General features: G+C 40.3%; 1 protein-coding gene across 5 annotated transcripts in view; it reads right to left on the reverse strand.

The window, feature by feature from the left end:
* Nucleotides 1–23752, reverse strand: part of PLCL2 (phospholipase C like 2) — a 217173-nt gene that overhangs the window by 70024 nt on the left and 123397 nt on the right. For all 5 annotated transcript variants that reach the window (XM_079115498.1, XM_079115495.1, XM_079115496.1 and 2 more), the window contains exon 5: nucleotides 7729–7804. In XM_079115498.1, the coding sequence (XP_078971624.1) occupies nucleotides 7729–7804 (76 nt within the window). The remainder of the gene's footprint in view (nucleotides 1–7728; nucleotides 7805–23752) is intronic.

The following is a 23752-nucleotide window of genomic DNA, read 5'->3' on the forward strand; positions in this document are numbered from 1 at the left end:
TCACTCCAAACACGCAGCCAGCACCTGTCTGAGTATGAATAGTCAACTTGGTCCCTTTGAGGGCACAGGAAAGAGATGCAGGGTCAAAGCATGCAGCAGGAAGGGGGCCTGTTCTACCCTGGAAAAAGTTTTTAAAACCTAAACATGCTTATTTCAATGCAAATTCTGGAGCTTCATCCCCAAAGATTCAATATTTGGGGATTGGGGGAAGATAATGCAAAGAAATTGCATTTTAAATAAACATCACTAGGACATTCTGACCACACTCAGAAAAAAAATACTCTGAGTATGAAAATTGATTGGGTATCTTTTTGTTTGTTTGTGCTACTAGGGATGGAATTCTGGGCCTTGCACATGCTAGGCAAGTGCTCTCACCACTGAGTTATATCCCCACCTCTCGAGACAGGGTCTTGTGAAGTTGCCCAGGCTGGCCTCAAACTTGTGATTCTCCTGTCTCAGCCTCCCCAGGTAGCTGGGATTACAGGTGTGTGTCATTGTGCCTGGCCTGAAGGGAATTCTTAGAGCAGTATTGGGACGGGTACAGAAGACAGGGTGTGGTGAGACAGGGTTTCTAGAGACCATCTTTTTGCCCCGGATGAATGTCTGTCACCTTTACTAAGATAATTTCCTCTGTGCTTCCTTATTAGTAATGAAGGTCGCTTTCGAGGGAAGACACTGATGATCTTGCTACCTCTTGATTTCCCATGGCTTCACTAATTACTAGTTAGTTAATTAGTGAGTGCCTAGGAGCTGGTGGGTCAACAAGCAGTCTTTAGGAGGAGAGACATAGTGAGATCCTTTGCCTTGTTTTAGACCTGAGGACACCTACTAGGTTCCCCAGGGGGCCCTGAGAGTCTGATGTGGGTTCCTGGAATCTCACCTTCAGAGGGCTCACTCTTTACATTCCAAGCTAGGAACTCTTCCCTCAAAGTGCACACTAATGGGCTGTAGTGACTGTGTTCTGTGATGCTGTATGTGATGACCTGTCCAAATGCCCCCTGCCCAGGGCCTCAGTATGTTAGGAAGGTGCTCTACCGCTGAGCTACAGCCCCAGCCCCTTTCTAGTCTTTTAAAGTAACTGTAATCAAGCCTTTACAAAATCACTGCTTATGCCACTGACCTTAGGTCTCTGTACTTTAGAACCTGTAGGTCATCAGAAAATCATATGCCATTTAGAAGGTGAAAAATGAGGCAGAGAGGGGTCAAGTGATCAACCTAAGTCACACAACAACACACGGCAAGGAAGACAGAGGAACCTGGGTCTCTGGCTTCCCAGGAAAGAAGCTTTTATTTCTGTATAACAGCTGAGAAACACTCTGACATAAACTAAAACAGAAGTTACAAGTCTCCTGGGTTTTCTTTTGCAAATCTTTTCAAACTGAACTCTTGTGAAGTACTTTCAGAATGAATCTCACAGATGATTTTGTTTACTGTGCTGGGCTGGATAGTGATGTCAGTGAACCAAGTGGTGATGGTGGTAGGTTACTTACCCGGTAACCTCAGGTCCTAAGAGCACTCTGAGATCTGAGGGGTTTGCAAAAAAAAAGAAAAAAGAAAAAACAACAACAGAGAGAGAGAGAGAGAGAGAGAGAGAGAGAGAGAGAGAGAGAGAGAGAGAGAGAGAGAGAGAGAGAGAGAGAAAGGGCTGAGCATCCAAACCCAGATCAGGTAGGTCTGGCCTGACATTCTGCTCACTCTCCCCACCTAGGACTGTGTCGAGCCCTCACCTGCTTTTAAGTAAGACAAATCAATCAAGCCTGGTCATGGGGGAGATGTCAACTGCTCAGCAGACTAAAAGCAGCAAATAGGAAGAAAAGGAGCTGTGTACAATAGACAGTTGGAAATACAGTACTGATCAGCAGAAGGCAGTAAGAGTGGAAGAAAAGGAGATGGGACTAAACTATTAACACAGGGACTGGACGTGAACAGGCACAGCAAGTGGGCCTCGGAACTCAAAGGCCCCTGGGGGAAGCACCGCACTGAGCCACAGCCTCACCGCGGATGTGTCATTAACTGTGTGTTAATGATATAAACACAAAACTTCAAATAATTTTCGGCAAACCAAACTTAAGAAAGCAGGAGTATATAGGATCTATTATAAAACGTAATAAAAACTTCCATTATCCAGAAAATTATCCTTTGTCCCACTTGGAAATGATGCGACCAAGGCCCTGGGAGAGAGTCCCTCAGAGCTCTCAGCTGTGTTCACGGAGGCGGGGGATGTGTTTTATTTCATTTGAAGCTTGATCCTCCCTGTCACAGTAGTCATCCAGAAACAGCCGAACCAATTCCCCTGCGAGAAAAGGGTTGGCTCTCACCTACCGCACAAGCACACACTGCGCTGCCCTGGCTGTGCCCTTGAACCCTCTGCAGGCCACAGTCTCCAGCCCTTGTGGGTGTGGACAGCATTTCCAGGAACCTCCATCCCTGTGGCAGCTTCGGTCCCTGGATTCCTTCCTCCTTTTTTGTTCAAACTTTGTTTTTCATTTTGATCAGAATTATGCGTGTGCACGGTTTAAAGAGCCAAATACTGCTCATGAGCTCCCCCTCCCCAGAGGCAGCCACATTCCATCCCTTTAACTGATTTCATTTTCCTCTTTAGTGTTTACACCTCTATTCGTAAGCAATGTGTTTAGATTAAATTAGATCTTTCCCAAGCATTAAGTTCCCCACATGAAGGCTGAGAATTTTGCTCTTTTTAATTTTCACCAGCGTCAGGACACATGGGTCTAACTGCTTCCTAATCCAACTTTCAGATCGCTGTCTTATTATTCCTACCTTACCCCAATTTCCAGAAGTACCTGGCACCACCCTGTTCTGAGCGGGTGGATTGTTAGTTCACCCAACACCTCCCCATTACAGCCAGTTTCCTGAGTCAGCAGCTCAGCCAATTATCACTTATTCAATCAATTATCACTTGCTCAGCTGTTCTCCAGCTTCCAGAATTTTGTTACTGCATTGTCTTTGTCCTTATGGATTTGGGTCTTAAAACAAAACAAAACAAAACAAAACAAAACAAAACAAAACAAAACAAAAAAACACCTTGTCATTTTAATGAGGTTTTAGAAGGGAGTGGAAATTAAACTCCTGTTAATTCTTTAGTAGGAAGTATGTCATTGCTTTCTTTCTATTCTCTAGAGAACAATTTACTTTCCATTCAAAAATCACCTGATAAAAATGCCCAGCTCACTGAAGCAAAGTGGCTTAAGTTTCCTTCTAGGTGGTCTTTCTGTCCTTCAGGAAGCAAATCAATTGAGTGATGAGAAAAAAATTACACTTCAAAGAGGTTATGGTTTTGGTCATTGAAAAAGAAAATAAGATATGTACTATAAAGATTTTTTTTTCCTGAAAAAATTTGCCAAATTTTATTATTGATTATGTCTTTTAAAAATGAACTTTTATGATCCCTCATCCTCTGCAGGTTCCTGTTTGGCTCCTCTGCATGTGTTCCTTAACAGTTACCTACTTGAGAATGGGGTGTGTGTGTGTGTGTGTGTGTGTGTGTGTATCTGGGTGATTACACATAGTCATTCTTGGATAGTTGTGTTATTTATTACTTATTCATCCTTCTTACACACAGTGGCCCAGACCCTCTCATCCCACACCACTCCCACAGGATGCAATATTTAATTAGTTCCTTTGACTGGCACTGCTCACCTCTGACATTTTCTTGGGGGGTGGGCTTATCAGAGGTGGAACCCACTGAGTCACATTCCCAGCCCCTTTTCATATTTTTTTAAGAGACCCTCTAAAAAAAAGGGCCTCACTAAGTTACTGAGACTGGCTTTGAACTTGAGATCCTCCTGCCTAAGCCTCCTGAGTTGCTGTGATTACAGGCGTGCACCACTGTGTTCAGCCTCACCTACTCTTAACAAATGCTTCCATATTCTTGTCCCTGTCCTGAATCCCCTCTTTTGCACCCTTACCCCAAAGCTGGCATTCTATGGGACTATTTCATTGTCTGCCTCCCCAATGGAAAATGCTCCTTTCTGTCTTACAATTTCTCTAAATGTCACAGCTTTATTATTATCTCAGAAGACGAGGGGTCCTTCCCCTTCCTAAGGTCAAGTGTTCCATGACTGTACTTCATTCCCGTCCACCCCATTTCTTCCATTCTCAATGTCTCATCTTTTAATGTATTCTTATTCACTGGATCCTTCATATTACTAGGAATATGGGTTTCTTTTTTTTTTTTTTTTAATGATGTTGAACATCTTTTTTTTTTTTAATTTATCTTTTAATTTTTTATGGACTGCATTTCATTGTACACAAATGGGGTACATCTTTTCATTTCGATGGTTGTGCACGATGTAGATTCATACCGTTTGTGTAATCATACATGTACACACATGTGTAATCATACATGTACACACGTCTGTCTCATTCCACCAGTTTTCATTACCCCCTTCCCTCTCATTTCCTTCTACATAATCCAAAGTTCCTCTGGACCATGGGTTTCTTATTAATATTTCCCTTTTACCCCCGCTCCTCTGTGCACCAGCTGCATTCCTGAGAAGAATGGACCACATAGGCTGCCCTGGCTGTCCATCACTAAGTTGTCTCCACTGTTCCCTCTAGGGGCCTCCAGGGCATCTGTCTCCTGGGGCCTGCAGGTTCCTGGCATAGCCTGTCTGGAGGTCTTCACTTGCCCGCTGCCTCTCCTGCCCCATTCCTTCTTTTCCTTAACACTGGCATACATAAAAACTCCATCACACGGCCAGGAGTCTGAACCTGCCCAAACGTGGTGTGCTTTTTTAGCATGTGATTTTGGGTGGATGTCTCACTCCTTATTTCCATTTAATTCCTTAAATAGAGTTTTATCAAATAAGAATATAAATTTGTGTTTCAAAGTTAGATATACTTCTAAAATAATCCTTTCTTGCAGCACTTGGGTGAGCTATACATTCCTTTGCAAGACTAAAATTCTGTAAGCAGAATAGCAATTATTTATCAAAAGTAAAATCTTATGCAAATGTCTTTTGAGCTCAACACAAATTAGCTATTCTTCCTATGACTAATGACCTTAAATCCTTACAATAACTGTAAACATGAGAAACAAAGACCAAGGGACTCTAAAATAGGCACTGGAGGTAACAGAAGGGCTGTGTGGGTGTTACACAATAACTGTGAAACCAAAAGACAATCTTTACAAGCTTCTAAAATCTTTAAGTTGAAGGCAACTGGAACCCACTAAACCTTGCTTATTCTTTGTCCCACCCACCCTGAAAAATCCCTAATAGACAAGACTCTTCAACTTTTTAAGTACAGTCAAATATATCCCTTACTGGACTCAAACAGAGCAACCTAAAGGCATATTATACTAGAAATAATCATATTTCATAAGCCCATGGAGTTGCAAGGAATTAACAGTGACTTGAAAGAATCAGTTCTTTTTTTCTGAAAAAAAAAAAGTTATTTTCAAAAAATTCCACAAAGTTCACATCTCTCACACATGTGTTCGACAGAATTAAACACTTAATACAAGTCAAATCACATTCAGTTAGTTAATATTCGAGCCACTATTCTGCACAGAATGTTGGAACAGATGTCATGGATAAGATACAGGGAGTAACTTAATATACAATCTTGGTGCCACAGGAAGTTATTATCCTACTTAGAAGATGGAACACATTAATAAAATACACAATAACTGACGAAGCTCTATCAACTGAAGCAAATAAATGGTTTGAAGGATTGTGCAGAATGATTTAGTAACATAAATCCAGGAATCATGAATGTCTCCTGCAAGAGTAAGACAATTTAAAGAAGAAAAGTAGTAGGGTGGCAGAGAGGATGGAGACAGAACGCTTGCCAGAGGGGTGGCTTGTGGAGACCTGATGAAGCAGGAACACACAGGGAATGGGAAGGACCGCAGGGCAGCCCCAAGGGGAAGCGGGCACGGCCCACCATTGCCTCCCTTCCTTCCTTGTTGTGCTCACTGGCTCCTTCCTCAACTATTGCCCACAGCCTTCCAATAAGACTCTGCCTTTTAAATTTCTCTGCACATAGTTATTATGTCCACTGCCTTACAGCTCAGTGCCCCTCCTTGTCTGCTCAAAAATTAATGGCTCCCCAATGCCTCACAAACCTGGCTGAGTTACACACAGTAAATACTCAATATATAGACTGTTTACTTTTATATCTGCTGTTTGATTTGAAGTTTCTAGAAGGCAAGAAAAAGACTTTTTACATATTTTGGTATGCAAGAGCTACCAAGTACCTTATGCATATAGAAGCTTATAACATTTATTCAATGAATGAACACATGGCATAATTAATAATGTTGGCAAAATGGTAACATTATGTACCTTACATGTAAAATTAGGTTGGTTGATGACCTTACATGTAAAATTAGGAGCTTAGATGTGAAACTGAGATCCTGGTAGTGATATGATAAACATGGTGTCTAAAGCAACTTGTTTTAGTTGTAGATTGTAGGGAAAATCATCTTGGGAAGGACTAAAAGTACAAAGATCATTTTGCTAAAAGTATTCTGCTCATGAGATACGAAAAACCAGATGAGGAATTTGGAGTTTTTTGATTGGCCCCTAATATGAATATTCCTTCAATAAACACCAAAAAAGAAAACTGTTACATATATCTTAGTCTTCAATCTATTTTAAACTGGTTCATTTCTGAAAAAAGAGAAAACTATTTTTTCAGCCAAGCACAAGTATAGCCTCTTGATTTTAAAGATAGCAACCAAAAAACCTTGGAAAACAAGGACAGCTCTCCTTATTTAAGACTCACAAATATTCTTCATATCAGAATCTTCCAAACTGGCACTCACTCAAAATTGAAGAATTGAAAGCACCCTATTTTATGTGTTTCTGTTGCAATCTAGGGTACTTCATTTTTTTTACTACAGCTAAAACTAACTATAGACAGTTCCCTGATTTATGATGTTTGACTCATGATTTTCCAATTTTACAATGGTGCAAAAGTGATATGCATTCAGTAGGATCCATAGTTCAAAATTTGAATTTGGATCTTTTCTTGAACTCATGGTACTGCACTCTCTTATTGGTCTGGGAAGCTGCAGCCAATCCCAGCTCCCAGTCAGTCACATGATCCTGAGAATCAAGAACCAATGCTCTATAGTGTGCTGTGTTGCTAAGCTCTGATGTCAGGTACATTTCTGACTTAATATTTTTAACTTGCAATAGGCTTATTGAGATGTTATCCCATTTTAAGCCAAGAAGCATCTGTAGATGGTTGTCTATATAAGCAAAATTTTATAACATGGCATAACATTTGGATATTAAACTAATAATTTATCAATACTTGAAAATACCAATGCATTAAAAAGTTGTAGACTGACCCATTCTCCTTCCTAAGACGCACTCTTTCTCTGCTCAAGTCTCACTATCCTGCCATGTATTAGAGAGTCGTGGAGTGACTGGCGGGAGGCGTGCAGCCCAGGTAACTCTGAAGATGAGATTAATGCAGGGTTCTCAATCCTGGCTGCATATGAGAAATGCCTGGACATTTTTCACAGCTATCTAATTTCAGCTCACACCCCAGAAGCAATGTTGATGTATTCTGAAAGCGGCCCCTAGGTTAATTTTGTTATCCAGGGTTGAGAACCAGTGAATCAGTATTTTCTTTAGCCATGGAAAAATAATGTACTTATCTGATTTTCTGGATACAGCGTCAAAAAAGATGCCCTAGTTCTGGGGGGAAAATACGTTATTGATTTTATGTTAAAGAGAAGAAACTTTCACTTACCTGCCTTCTGACAATGCACGATCTTTTCATATACAGCATCCGCGTTTTCAATCAATGCCTTGAGGGACTGAATCATCTGTAAAGGAAACATCCAGGCATGAGATCACACCCGAGGATGACACCCAGACATCCTCCTGCACTTCTGCACAAGGCTCTTTCAACAACAGGCTGGGCGATGATGCAAAACACTGTTTCATCTGACTTCCCACCATTCGAGTTCAAACTGGAGGTGAAAAGTGATAAAATCATGCATCCCTACACAACGACTTACACAAGGCTGTGAGTAGGTTTGTGTTCTATGTGGAGCTAGACCACATTCGTTGTGAAATCCTATAAATAAAAAGGTGCGCTCATCAAATCTGAGTTTTAAATCACATTTTTTGGTCATCGTTTTAACGAAATGTTCAATTTCATTTTATAGAAAGCACTGACACCTACATATTTTACCCATTTCAGTTAAATCATCTTCATCTGAAAATTAGATTAAAACATACAATAAGAATTTTAAAAACAGCATTTATGTGATGCCATTCATCACAAATGATTCTAAAAATACCTGGTATTTTTAAATGTTCCTATTAATTTTTTAAAAATTATTTTTGATGTCTTGTTCCAAATTACACGTGCTTGTTTTAAGAGCCCGACCTTGAAGAAAAGAAAGCATCAGAGCACAGTAGATTGATGATTTTACTCACCAAAAAGCTAGGAAAAGACTTGTATGAAGTAATTTTGTTGGTTCTAAAATCAATATAGAAATAGGATGGCCAGACTCAACTCTCTGAGCTCAAACGGATGCAATTATGACACTTGCATTAGTACAGATTCTAATTTTTTATATTTTAATGTCCAAATATTTTTCTTTATAATATTACCTATTTTACATGACCATCCTATTTTAAATAACACCTATTCTTTTACATTCTGTCTTGGTTTTATTGATAGCATTCATCACTAACTGCCATAGTAACTCAATATATGTAGATTTATTTGTATAAGTTAAAGAACACCATTTTTATTAGTTACACTTATTTAAACTACAATATAATCCAATATGCTTCTTAAGTAGTGCACAAGATTCTTTAAGCTTGTCAAACAGCATTTATCAACTTCCTCTGTTCTAAAAAAAAATACATAGTGAACATCAAAATTTTAATATTTCTTCATTATTCAGGAAGGGCCTGCTAAAAGCAGCCCCCAAGTATTAACTGGGATATAATCCCTATCAAGAATTTCACAGACTAAGACAGGTGTGACACCTGTAATCCCAGAGACTCAGGAGGCTAAGGAAGGAGGAAGCCAACCCCATGCAACTTAGTGAGAGCCAGCCTCAAATAAAAAATAAAAAAGGTTGGGGTTGTAGCTCAGTGGTAGAGCACCCCTGGATTCAATAACACACACACACACACACACACACACACACACACACACACACACACAATCCATAGCCTAGAGGTAGCACTTGTACTTTGGAATTTGGTATTTTCACATTCATTCTTCAAGATCTGAGTCATTCCTGTAAATTAAAATATTCTATTTTACAGCTTGACATATTGAACAGGCAGTGATAAAAATGAATAGTTAAGAACTCTATTATGCTGATATAAAGTCATTTGTGCCATTACAAATTTGCATACTGAAAAGGTTCATACCGTCATCAGTGACCTTTTTCAGCTTTGATGTCAAGCCAAATGGGAGCTACAAAGAAGCAGAGACGTCTTCAAGCAAGGATGGTGGTCGTCACAGCTCAGGACCAAACTGGCCAACCATGCCTCCATCATTCAAAACAGTCAAAAGAAAAACAAATTAAAGCAAAAAAAAAAAAAAAATGAATTGAGTCATGAAGCAAAAAGAGTAGGACAGGAGCAACAGAAAAGTGATGGAGAACAAAAAGGCAGCACCAACCCAGGCTCACACACAAACAGATCATCCGGCAGGGAAGAGCGGGCAAAGCAAATCATGGAGGGGTGGGTAACGGCAGCAGAAAGAGCATATGTAAGTTCCAGTTAAGGTTCTGCTATTTGTCATCCAGGACAACGTTTAACCCCACAGAACCATGATTTCCTATTTGCTAAATGCACTTATTAAAGACATTACACTTCAATGTGAAGATTAAATGAAAAGATGCACGTGGAGTAAGAGGCTTCAGGAAGACACTTGCACATGGTAGATGTCACGGTTGACTCCCCGTTTACCCAGGAGGCCTGGCAGAGCATGTTCTGGAAGCCCAAAATTAGCTGAATGAGCATGACTTCCTTTCATATGTTCACTGGCAATGTTTCCAACATTCATTACTAATTTTAGTTTTACTTGGAAAGCCTGCTGTGATGAAGCTCAGAGAAACAACAAATCACATTATTATTCTCAGAAGCACACTCCTTGGGGGGGAGTATCACCAAAGGCTAAATAATTATGCACCTCTCAGCTGTAAAGTATATGCAAGGCTTAAGAAAGGTGCAAGGCACAACGAGGGTGTGGACAGGGAAGTTCATCTGCCTCCTGTGCTCTGTGATACGCAGAGGATCATTCGTTCTTGGAACAATCATTTACTAAGGCCCCTTATGTGTGGGACTCTGAGTTAAGTGGTGAGACTGAATGAAGAACTGTTGCTGATTCTGGGAGTATGGTAGAGAAAGAAGACAGATGAACCCAAATTAACTACAGTAAAATGCAGCATTGCTACTATAGCCAGTGAGCTCTTGCGGGTGATAAAGTTGAATACTCCTCAGCTACAGTCCTTGGGTGGGGTACTTGTGGTGTTATGGCATCCATGTTGATGCCCACCAAAGTGCCTTAGTGGCTTAGATTTCAATATGGAAGCTCTTCTCTTGACAATGGGAAGAATATGCTAACCACTTCTTAAGAGCAAGGTATAAAATATGTAGAGGCTAACACACCAGGGTGCAGAACACAGAATAAGAAGACGTTTTCAGGTTTGGAAGTAAACAGCAGCAGACATTAACAGGCAATATTAGGAATTCCTGAGGGAACCAGCTAGGCGAAGGGAGGTACACGGTAAACAGTCAGCGAAGCTTAGACAAGACAGGAAGAAAACACTTCCAGTCCTTAGCAGAGATGATTCACTTTGTCATGCTTATTAAATATTTGCATCATTTCCTTAGGAAGGAGAAACTGCCAATTTACATCTTTTTGGGGTACAGAACTTATACCGAGGGTACCTATTTATAATTAAATTAATGTTTGATAGACAGTTTAGAGTTCTTGTTCATTGCATGAGCTCACTAATCCTCAATTTTTTTTTTTTTTTCAGTACCGAGGTTTGAACCTGGGGCGCTTTACCACCAAACTACATCCCCAGCCCTTTTAATTTTTTTGAGACAGTCTCACTGAATTGCTGAGGTTGGTCTCAAACCTGAGATTCTCCTGTCTTAGTTTTCCAAATCGCAGGGAATTCAGGCATGCACCACTATGCCTGGCTACTAATTTTCAACCCCTGTGGCATTTGTAAATTACCCTCGAGTGTTGGGGACCCTCTTACTAGGAAGATCTCTGGGCTATGAGTTCCTGCAAGGGCATCAAGTTTAGAGTGCAGGAAGGGTAGTGTGAGGTGATGGGCCTTCCTTCCTGAGAGCTGGCTGATGTCTTCCTTTTATTCAGATGACAATTTCCACTGAATGAAGAGCACATGGCACTGAGGATACAGCAGGGACAGCATGGGGCCAACTGATCTAGTAGGGACCACTTTCTGTTTGCTACTTTATAATAAGCAATATCCATGTGACGTGGGCATTTAACTTGTTAGTTTTACAGATGTGAACACTGAAGGCCCACCTGATAGTAAGCCACTTTCTCCAGGTCATCTGTTATTACAGGCAAAGGGACTGTAATTAATCATTAATGCAACTGGTATTCCATTTGACTTCAAAGCCTTTGCTTTCTCCACAATACCAGGAGAGTTCTTGACACATGAGTAGCAATTGCACAAGTAAAAAGGAAACAGCATTTCAACCAGAAGGACACAAAAAGGCAGGGGTAATTTTGTACTGTAGAATGGCAGCATCATCTCAACTCCTGAGACTGGCCCCAAGTTTTTTTTTTTTTTTTTTTTTCTTTTTTCTTAAATTATTGGTTAAGCAGAACTGGGAATTGACCCCAGGACCTTATACATGCTAGGCAAGCACTCTACCACTAAGCTATACCCCCAATGCCAGTTTTTTCAAGTAATATTTCTATATGCTACGTTGAGAAAATAAAAATTTTTAAGAAAAAGGAATAAACAAATTACTTGGCCCCACTTATCAATACATTTTTAGAAAAGCTAAATCCTTGCTTTTAAGGTGAAACTACCAGAATAAGCTGAATGACAAACTACTAAGATTAGATGAAAGTAAATGTGTAGGGAATCCTATCAGGAGCTGAGCCAAATGAATAAATGGCTTTATTTTGTTTTCTCTATGTATGCTACATTAATGTGTCAACAGTATGCAAGACCAAGCACAGAGGTTGATTTTATAAGCATTATTTGCATTGATTCAAGTGAATTATTTTTCTCAATCCCCTTTAAGCACATAGGTACAAGTCTCGGCACAGCAATCAGACACCCTGCTGACAACCAGAGGAACTCACCACAAGGACACATATAATGTTTATTCAGTGCAAGATGCATTTATACAGTTGTTGCTAATGGATTTTACATTAGTGACCTGTTAGCAGTACCTACTAAATTTTTGGAACTAATGTGTTAGGAAAATCTCTGGTTTTAATATAGCCCAGAAACCCATTTTATACATTTGATCAACTCTAATATAAGGTGTTCAAACAGGACTCAAGCAGAGGAAAAGGAAGTCTCACCTGAAAGCAAAGTAAAAATCAAAATTTATATTTTATTAAGCTGGAAGGAAACCAAAAAGGGCTTTCATAAGAGAGCTGCATTTTGAAAGGAACTCTCCATGTTAGCATAAAGCAAACCTCTCCGTATATAGATAGGGCGATGAGAAAAGCAACTACTTTACTCACTTATTATATATTACTAGGTTTCTAAAGATAGCGCCTTTGTTTTCTTTCTTTTTTTCTTTCTTTCTTTGGTACCAGGAATTGAACTGAATGGTGCTTAACCGCTAAGTTACATCACCCCCAACCCTTTTTTGAGACTGGGTCTCACTAGTTTGCTTACCGTCTTGCTAAGTGGCTGAGGCTGGCTTCTAACTTGTGATTCTCCTGCCTCAGCCTCCTGTGTTTTCTGTTTTGAAACTTGCTTATCAACCAGGAAAATTCTGCTTTCAGAATGAGCAATTCTTGTGGTTTTATATAAGGATCTTATGTCTGATTTTAGATGTTCCTTTCATCTCAGGAACACAGATTCTGTTAATAATTATAAAAGTAGTTTATAAATAATTTTCAGTTCTTGTTTAGAGAAGTTTTAGTAGTAATATCTTTTGAGTTCTAGATATTTTTTTTCCTTTTATCTTGTTTCGACCTCAGTTTCAGATAGAAAATCCCCATCTTCTAACTCTTTCCTCTGCCTGTTCCTGTACTTAGCACACAGATGAGTGACTGCTTCTGTTGTAGCTATTTCTAATGAAGTAGCAAAGTTGAAGAGGTCTTAGATCAACTAGACAACAGAATAGGTTTGTTTTTTTACATGAATTCCATGACTATTTGACATATAACAGGTAAGTATCTTCCCAAACTCAAGTAAAGATCATCATTTTCAAATATGCCAATGATGGTGTGAACCTGGCTTTCCCCACTGAACACCCCTGGACTGCCAAAGCCATCTTGGAGATCCATGTTCCGCCAGGTGGCAGGTGTGGCTTCAGGTACAGACAGGCTCAGGAAAGACCTGAGCAAGACCAGAGCAGGACTTGTCTCAGGTCTCCAGGGATGAATAACTAAACAGCAAATATGAGTTAAGGATGAGCTCTTCAGAAGACAAGAATTGATTCAATCCAAAGGATTACCTGTAATCAGAATTATCTGAATGGCAGCCTCTGCTGTAGTTTGAACATGTCCCTTGTAAAATTTAGGTGTTGCCAATATGGGGATTTACAGGTGGGGAACTTGGAGAGGTGATTTGGCCATGAGGGCTCCTGCCCTGTGAGTAAGCTTTTTATAAAAGAGGGTTCACAGAGTATTCAGGAAGCTTGCCCTTCCACCTTCCATGTCTGGATACAGCAAGAAGGACCTCACCAGACGCTGGAACTCGATCCTGGATTTCCCAACCTCCAGAATTGTGAGAAAATAAATTTCAGTTTTTATAAACAACTCCGTATGTGGTGTTCTGTTACATCAGCACAAATGGACTAAGACAGCCTTTAAAGCTGAATGTCACAGGTAGATTGTCAGCTCATGCTGCGCAACCCTGAGAAGTGCACAGTTCACTAATGCAGTGAACGGGACAGAAAGTAAGAGCAGAATACCCTGAGGAATTTGTCAGCCTTGGTGTTTTTGTTCTGTGCTCTTCAAAGAAACATCTGTGAGTTAACAACATAATTTTTCTTTTTAACACTGTATAATAGTTTATCCTTGTGTGGGTGAAGGATTTTAGAATCAAATGGAGGAACACTGGGATCTGGGACTACTAAACTAAAAATTCAGAGGTAAATCGTTCTTTTATTGCAGCTGAGAGTACAGCAAAATATCACATGGTTGAACTAGTGGAAGCAGCACCATTTATAAAGTCATTGTTAGAAAATACAATGCAACTTAATATTTAATAATATTAAAGAGTTGGGGTACACAAGGCTTATTGCTGTGGGCCTCTTTGCAACTGGACCTCTTTGCTCCCCTTTCTGCCCCACACTGGTAGAGGGCTGTGGTCACATCTAGTGGTATGATGGAGAGCCCAGAGTGGATCCTATCAAGGGGCTGAGGTTTGCCGTGTTACCAAGCACTGTGGTTATCAATCCTTCCAGAAGGGTCACACCAAAACACTCGCTAAACAACCAACTGCTTCCAGACAGTTTTCATACTCAAATTACACATATTATAGGAAAAAATCTATATAAAAGAAAATTACAGAGATAACCTAAAGACTTGCTTGAACTGTTAACAAACATAGAACGGAACATATTTGGGTGCTACCACACACACGATTCCATTGCAGGCATGGCGGGGAGGGCAGAATTTAAAACAGAGCAAATATCATTCAGCTCTCAGGTCTTTCAGTTCAGATTAGAGGAAAGATGGGGAATCTGGACAGAAAAGGAGCAGAGGGCTGGTCTGGACACTGTGGGGTTTGAGTTTCATCACAAATCATTGGCAATTTAAAACAGAGGCATGCTGTCATCAAAGCAGAATTTTAGAACTATGAATGCTCAGTATGAAGGAAGTAATGAGTTGCAGGGAACATGTCCACATGAGATGCGGACAGGGAGTAGACAAGGCCACTGCTATATAAGAGACATGCTGGGAAAGAAAGGAAGAAGTGAAGAGGTTATGTACAAAGGACAGAGTGGACTTAAGTTGATCTGTGGGCACAGGAAAGAGAGCTGAAGATGGCATAGAGAGAAAACTGGTTAGGCTAAGAAAGATCATAACAGATCCTACAGTTGTGAAGCACTTCCCAGGGCCTTAAAAATGTGTTAACTCATTTGCTGAACTGTACAAAGTCTTGTGAGATCCTCCAGTGCAACCAAAAATTGAGTAAAGCCTGGGTCTGACATTTGGAAAACTGGGAATTTCCTGCACAGTGGTAGCAGCTGAGATGAAAGAATATCTACATCACTGAGGGAGGAATTTTAAAGATACATGAGCATCACAGCGATGCTCCAGAATCACTCAAATTAACAAGCAGACAGAGAAACAAGGAGGAGAGATACAGGAGTCATCGGAGGGAAGAAAGAGGAAGGATATTAAACACTCACAGGTGTGTGAGGAGAGAGTTTCTGGAAGGAGAGGGAGCCCACAGTATCAAGACCTCTGCATTTGATCATTTGGTGATCTTGGCTATTTGTGGAGAATATAATTTGCAGTTCTGACAATTCTGAAGTAATGCTACTTATGCATTCCTAAAATTCATGGCAATGTACAAAACTGTGCAATATAAACCATAGGGCTTGTTTGGGGGAAAGGTCGAGGACACAACAGTAAAAATTTTGCAGTGACTTTAAAAAAAAAAGAGAGACAGAAATTAAATAAAAATGAAATTAGAGTTCTGGATGTTAAATGGCTAAAGAATAAAAAAAAAAAAATACTATAATAAATGCAGCACTTTACCTTGAAAAGACCTGCAGGTCACTTGTAGTAGGCATTGACAGGGTTGCAGCTTGTGAGTTACTGTGAAGTGGTAGAAGGGGGGGTTCTCTGAAATCTAATGGAAAGTTATAACACAAGGTGGAGATGGACTTAGCTCATATACTCAGTGAATCAAGGTTGCTGGTAGATATCTGAGGGGTGCGGCGTATATATGTTCAGTTCACCCAGGCCATTTTCTGGTTATCTAGTGTTTCTTATGGACAAAAGTGTGCACTAGCAAATATGAACTTGAGTTATGATCCAACTGTTCCCTGATATATCAATTGCATTCTAACAAATTCACATTTTCAAAACAAGTATGTATCCCAGCACTGACTGTAGAGGAAATAGTATTTTTAAACTTTCTGGAATTTTTTTTTTTTTTTACAAAATTCCCCTATGAAATTTTATTATGAAGTGAACTCTCAGTTTCTACTGTATTCAACCAAAGCATGGTTTTGACATTTTGCATAAGCCTCGCTCAACACTGTACTCAACTATTTTAACAATCATTCTTTACCAGAGAATAGATGCCAAGTGCTACAGAAATCTGAAGTGAATTAGGAGTTATGAGTGACCCAGGGTCTCCACTCAGAAAGCCAAGAATTCTCTACCTCTTCAAGATGCTCTTACATTTTCTTAAAGTTCATTTCAAATCTAGGTGGTCCCCAGGGGTCAATGTGGCTCTCCTGAAATGCACTAAATTTCAGACAAACTCCTATAAAATAACAAGTCCCATGGTATCAAAGGGATTTTCACATTATAAGACACCTTCCATACCATAATCAGTGTCCCTATCACTTCCCATTCTAAATTAATATACAACTATAGTCAAACACTGAGAAGGGGCTGCATTCCACAGATGAAACTTCAAGTGCAGTCTCTGAACTGAACTGCCATTTGTCTCACCCAAACCATCACTTGGATTCAGCATAAAATTAATGAACACAAATAGTACCACGCAGTCAAAACAACCAACATATCCCTAGGTTCTTACTCTCTACCAGTTGCTTTGGCATCTGGGGATGGATGACTGCTTTTGCTTGTGGGCATTTCTGAGAGGCACTTCCAGACTCAGCCACTAGAAGTCCTTAGTAATACACATTTGCTAGGCAGGGAGAAGAGGAGAAAGGAGCAAAGATAAGGGAAAACAGCACCAAGGAAATTGTGCAGGGGGTGGGGCTTGCACTTCTAGAGGAATAAATGGAGAAAAAAAGAAAAAGAATCACAGAGACAAAGTATAGGAGTTAGATAGGGACTGCGCCAGGGCGAGTTATCTCAACAACTATATTTTAAATTAGATGAGAAATTTTTATTTTATGCATGCAACTGAATAAACTGTAACATCAAAACCCAACTTTGATTTAAAAGGAATTCACTCCTATTTCTAGCCTAATTGGGATTTGGCATTACTAGAAGTCTCCATGTGGTCCCAGACATATTTAAATAGACCAGGGCTGGCAAAGCTCCATTGTACAAAATAGCTGGAGGAAAATTGAAAAGGGCTCTGGAAAACCAGTGACTCCAACTGTACCAAAAGATAAGTTATGAAGTCCATGTACAGACTTCAGATGTTTATCCTACTATAAGTTGTTTGCAGATTTTAAAAATTTCTGGATTTCAAATTTTAGTTTAGTTTTAATAAAAATGTAAAGTTAGGAATGTTATTTAATCTTATTTCGGGAAATAAACTATTTGAAAAAATGGAAAGAATTTGATACTGTTTTGGGTCCTGTAAAATAAGATATTCATAGGGAAAACAAAAAATGTTGAGATTCCAGCAACAAAAACAGAACCTAAGCTAACTCCATTGCAATTACAAAACTATCCAGAAAAGCTGTATAATTTATACCGGTTCATGTAGTAATTCATCATGCTGTGCTTTTCTCTGGGGAGCATCTGTATAGTAAATCCATGTATACTTAAATTATAATGATCCTCTTATTTCTCTATTTTATGGGCAGTCTTATATGACCAGATGTCCTACCTGGGAAGAACTTGGTGTGCAATATATCATTTTTTATGAAATTACTGTGGAAAGTCTTGTGTAATATTTGCATGGTAGTTTATGGCATATGCAGAATTGTTTTGCACCACGTTAACTCAAAGATTTACATGCACAAACATCCTCTACCAGGCCTGCAGTCACATCAGCCCCTGAACACTAGACAATGCGTCTGTATTTTCCTAAACTGTGCTTACACGAAATCCTCATACTACCCAAGGTGGCATGAAATTTAGGTGCACATTGTGCTCAAACATCCTCTATCGGGACCAGAGGAGATAGGGATGGGGGTTAAGTGAAGGGTCTTAGCAAGTTGGAAGGAACTTCCCACAGGGCTTGTGGGCAGCCAGGCACAGTTCTGTGAGCACGCTGGCTGCACTGGCTTCTGCCTTCCAGAACCTGCCTGGGAAGAGGGAAAGGCAGGCCAGGACCAATATGTCTTCCCCAGTCTTAGAAGATTTTAGGATAGTGAATTGAGAGGACTATCATACATCTTATATGGAGAGAAGTGTCTCCAAAGGATTCGTGAGAACAGTTTACACCCTGGCCTGAACCACTCTTGCAGGAGGAAAAGGGGAACTTGAGCTGGTTAAACACAATTATTCAGAGAGTAAGCTACTTCCGGAGAGTGCTTAGGATCTTATGGATGCTATTAACTCTTTCAAGTCACTAAGGACCATTTAGAGTTCTAACATGCTCGTTTAAAACTGTTATTACTAAATTAATTAAATTTCAAAAGATACAATTTGAATTAAACATAGTACCACTGTTATGACTGCCTATTTATATCAAGTCTTTTCTCTAAGGGGATCAAGGTGATTTAGAAACTCCTAATTAACAGAAGGTAATTCAATCATAGTCTTACTGTAAAGTATCATTAGTTTCTCTCAGGTCTGTGATAACCAAGAATAGATGTTAGTTAAGAGAGAAAAGCAATTGGAGACTTCTCTGTAATGAAAAGCAATACCTTTTGGCAGAGCAGAATGTCCACAGTATTGCTGAAGCAGAAGGAAGACAAGAATTCATCTGAGCAGCTGATGGAGTACTTCCTGTACCATCCCAGGCTTGCCTCCTGGTGTTGACCACACAACTCACATGGCCCAGGATCCTCCCCTCTGAGTAGAAGATGACTGACCCAGCGAGGTGGAAGGGAAGGCCTCCCTTCTGCTTTTTACTTTGGACCGTAAACTGCCTTTACGAAATGGAGTCACCATGTTCTCCACACTGCAAAGCATATGCTGATTAATGACTGATGCTCTGGGAGTTTGGAGTGTTGCTAACATAAGCATATATGTACAGGGCTTAAAGCTCCAAGGGCTGCATGCTTCTAGCTTTTGAAAATGGAAAGTGATAATGATAACGACTGCCATTTACTGGGGATTTTTGTTTTATGTATAGTGTACTTACACATAGTCTCACAATCCTTTGAGGGGGTGGCCCTATGCCCATTTTATAGATAAAGAAATGGGCTTGCCCATGGTCACTCTAGAGCAGGATCTGCCTCATTATCAGCAGATAATTATCAGCCCTCATTATCAGGGCTCATATTCTCTGCTCCCCCCTCCACCAACTCCCACTTCCCTGTAAAACAAAACAACTCATCTACTTCCTAGGGTGCAAGGAAGGACCTCCTTCACCCTCTAATTTTTAGTCATACAACATGTTGTTCACACCCCAGGCATACCTACCTGGGTGGTCTATGGACATTATTATACTAATGAAGATGTGTCCTTTGCAAAATGTGTCAGGGTGATCTTCTGTTGCCCTTGGGGTCAGCTCACAGTGGCAGGCGGGACAGGGGAAGATGAGGATTTCACAATGTGGGGATAGAGCTGGCAGATACCAAAGTAGGGAGGGGTCAAGGCTTCCTTCCCCAGAAACACAGGAGTGTAGTACGCCTCACTCACCCGGGGTTAGAGGGCGCTAGGGCATGGGAGGTGCTGCAGCTGGGGAAGGGTGGCTCCCTGGTTTTCAAGGATGTCTCTGCTTGGACTAAGAAGAGCCCATGCCCACCTGAGATTCCCCTGTCCTCTACTCCCAGTTCCCAGGCTTAAATCATTGCACGCCAGAGACACTGACTATAAGCTCATGTAACGATTCATTTATGAACATGCTTGGAAAACCCTAAAATACAGCACACATCATGGTGGCTAGCCTGTCAGGCTGCTCTCCTACCCTGGTCAGGTGAGTAAGTAGAAGTTCTCACCTTTTCCTCCTCTTTTCCCTGCACTTCTCCAGCCTTCACTACTTTCTTTGAAGGGCATGGAGGCCTTTAAGGGAGAATTACAGACAGGACTCAGAATCCTCTAGTAAAGATCAGGGTGACTTCAAGAGGCTGAACAAGAGGTACCCGGGATTGGGGATACTCATGCCTGCTTTCCTTCCACGGGTTCCCTGAGCTGCCTCTCCTGAGTGGCTTCACACTCCTGAGGAGCATCCGGAGCTGCCCAAGCACCCCTGTCATCCTTGTCTTCTTGGAGCATCGAGGGTGCCCCTCACTGCTGCAGAATATGAGCACTACCATCTAATGCTAGACTGAAAGATAGCTACTCCCTTCCTGCCACCTCATCAGCACCCAGACCCTCCTCTAAAATCTTTTTTGTGTGCATACAAATAAAAATCAAATGGTTGGAGGAAATGTAGGCACACCTGGAACAAAGGCACAGGGTAGGAAGTGCACCTGGTATCTGTGTCCAGCAGATTGAGGTCATTTTCATTCATTCATCAAAAAATAGTGTGCGTGCCTGCTGTGTCCAGGCTTACTGTCCGTGCTGAGAACACAGTGGTGAGCAGAACACACAGGGGCCCTGCCATTCCACAGCTCAGATTAGGGGGAGGGGAGAGAAGGAAAAGCTTAAGCAAGAGCAGGGTGTGGCATTTCCAGGGGGCTTGAGAGCATCCTTCCCACCCACCCCCCACCCCTGTGGGAGAGGATTTCAGAGGATTGGTCTCTGCCTCCTCCAGCAGTCTTTATGATCCCTTCCTTTATAAGACAGCCTTGCCAATGTGGTTAGCAAAGCCTGGATTTAATAATCTGAGAGAAAGTCCTACTCCCTGCCTGTAGGGAGGTGAAACCAAGGCAGGGGTTTTCAAAGGCACTGCAGAGTTGTTTACCAACCCCACCCAATTCCCCTTTCCCTACCCCACCCTTCACCACCCCACCCCAAGAGATGCTTCACGACTTCAACTCGATTCTCTGACCAACTCATTTTTAATGCTTGCCAAGCAGCACAATCATGATTGCACATATCACTAAATAGGTGTAAAGCTACATTAGTTACAAGTTTTATTTGGATTATCACCTGAAACTTGGTTTGGCTGTCACCATTTTCTGTTGATGTATCATGCTTATCTTGTAGGTACTATAAAAAAATCAGAGCAAACATTCATTTGCACTGGCTTCCCTCTTCTGGTTTCCACCTCCTGTTTTTGCAGGTTCCTGCCCACAACATGTAGAGATTACTGCTTTTTCAGGAAAGGATGATTAGGACACACTCCTTCTACTGGGTCAACAATTAGAATCATGTTTTTCCAGATGAAAATTCAAAATGCAGTGAGTATATTACAAAAGAAGAAAAGAAAGAAAAACCTTTACAATCATAATTTAATCTGGCAAAGGTGAACTTGGAAACCCGTGTATCCAAATACCCTAAGGGTTTTTTCCAGATCCTCTTTTTGATGGGTTGGAAAACTGTCTGTGAAGGTCAGATAGTAAATATAGGAGGCTTCAGGCTTAGACTTCGTTTCAGTTGTAACCACTCAACTTTACCATCATGGTAAGAAAGTAGTAATTAATAATGTTTAATAAATATGGTTGTGCTCCAATAAAGTTGTTTATGGATGCCAAAATCTGAATTTCACTTAATATTTGTGTCATTAAATACTTTTTCAATCAGTTAAAAATGTACAAATCATTCTTAGTTTGCAGACCATGCAAAAGCAGGAGTTCCCCAACTTCTCTAATATGTCACATGATACATCATTTGATGATATTCAACTAAAAAGTACCCAAGATACAGTTTGATATGCTACATGCCTGTTTTAGAAAACAACATGAAAAATCAAATGCAGTTAGTGTGTTTATTTCTGTGGTACTTCAGATTGAACCCAGGGGTGCTATACCACAGAGCTATACCCTCAGACCTTATTTTGAGACAGGGTCAGGCTGAGTTGCTGAGGGTCTCACTAAGTTGACCAGGTTGGCCTTGAACTTGCAATCCTCCTGCCTCAGTGAGTATCTTTTAAAAAAAGAGCATTTGTTATATGTGTACAAAAGAAAATTTTGGTTATGGAGAATTCTAGTATACAACAACAAAGAAGGACTTAGTTTAAGGGAATCAACTAAAAATTACTGAGTACTACCCTAGTTACATTTAGCTGAACAGTAAAGTAGCCACTTCTACTCATAAAGACAGAATTTATTTTGCTTTGGCACAAGGTAAGTGATTTAAAAGCTAAAATTATTTCATGCCATATAATGGCATAAATTGTGATACAACTTCATTTGACCACTTTCCATTATAGAAATGTAATAATTAGAAAGAAAACTAGAAAGATCCATACTGATTTCAAAGAAAATCCTTGAATTAAGGATTTCTATACAGTAGATGAAGGATCTTCTATATAAATCCTCCATAAAAAAATACAAAACATTTAGCCCTAAAGATTTGCTAATACTAATGTTTTAAACTACTTAAAATGCTATTTTAAGCTAATTAGTAATTAAGCTTGTAGAGTTAAACTTAACTCTTACTACATCATATTGTCCACCCACTGAGTTTACTGTGAGAGTAATTTTCTTATGGTTCAGAATTTAAAATGCCCTAATTAAGTTAGAAAAGACTTTAAACCCATTATTAAATGCTATTTTTGTTCCTGATAAATTCATCTAGCTGTCAAACCAGCTTTCTGATATCAAAGGTGGCTACTACGCAGGGGGAGTGGCAGTTATTTCCCAGTGACCCGGGGGGAATGTAAGTGAAAAGGGTGAGGAACAGGTGCCATCAAAACAGAGGACAGTGGTGGTTCCCAAAGACTCCACCGGAGAGCAGTGGGCATGCAGAGGGAAGTCACCAGACAGGATGCTGCTTTGAGAGGGCTGGTGAGGGCAAGGGTGAGGGTGAGGGTGAGTCTTCCTAACTTGAGTGAAATTGAGAAACAGAACCTACAGGCAACGCTCAATTCTATTTCTCTTATGAACTTGAGGTCGAGTGAAGCCGACCAACAAAATATGGGCTTCAGAGCTTTATTCAAGTATTGCATGTTTTTTAAATACATTGGACTGTGAAGAAAAATCACTCCCTTGTTATCTAAAAGGTCGTGGAAGCCACATCAATATTTAAAGCAGCACAATTCACAATAGCTAAATTATGGAATCAACCCAGATGCCTGTCTATAGAAGACTGCATTAAGAAAATGTGGTATATATATACAATGGAGTTCTACTCAGCCATTTAAAAGAATGAAGTTATGGCACTGACAGTAAATGGATGGAAATAGTCTTATGCTAAGTGAAGTAAGCCAAACTCAGAAACTCTGAGGTCAAATGTTTTCTCTCATATGCAGAAACTAGAATAAAATAAAGGAAAGGGGGAGGAAGGATAAGATTACATAAAGAACCAATCAAAAAATTAATATGTGAGCAAAAGGAAGACTAGCAGAGTAGAGGAAGGAGAATAGGAGAGGGAGGGAGGACAGTAGGGAATGGGGGAAGGGAGAGGAGGGTCATGAACCAAAATAAATTTCTATGCATGTATGAGTTTGTCAGAGGAACCCAACTACTATGCATAACCATAAAGCTCTTATAATAATAATTTTTAAAAGGCT

Source organism: Sciurus vulgaris (assembly GCF_902686455.1).
Source record: "Sciurus vulgaris genome assembly, chromosome: 16".
NCBI lineage: Eukaryota > Metazoa > Chordata > Mammalia > Rodentia > Sciuridae > Sciurus > Sciurus vulgaris.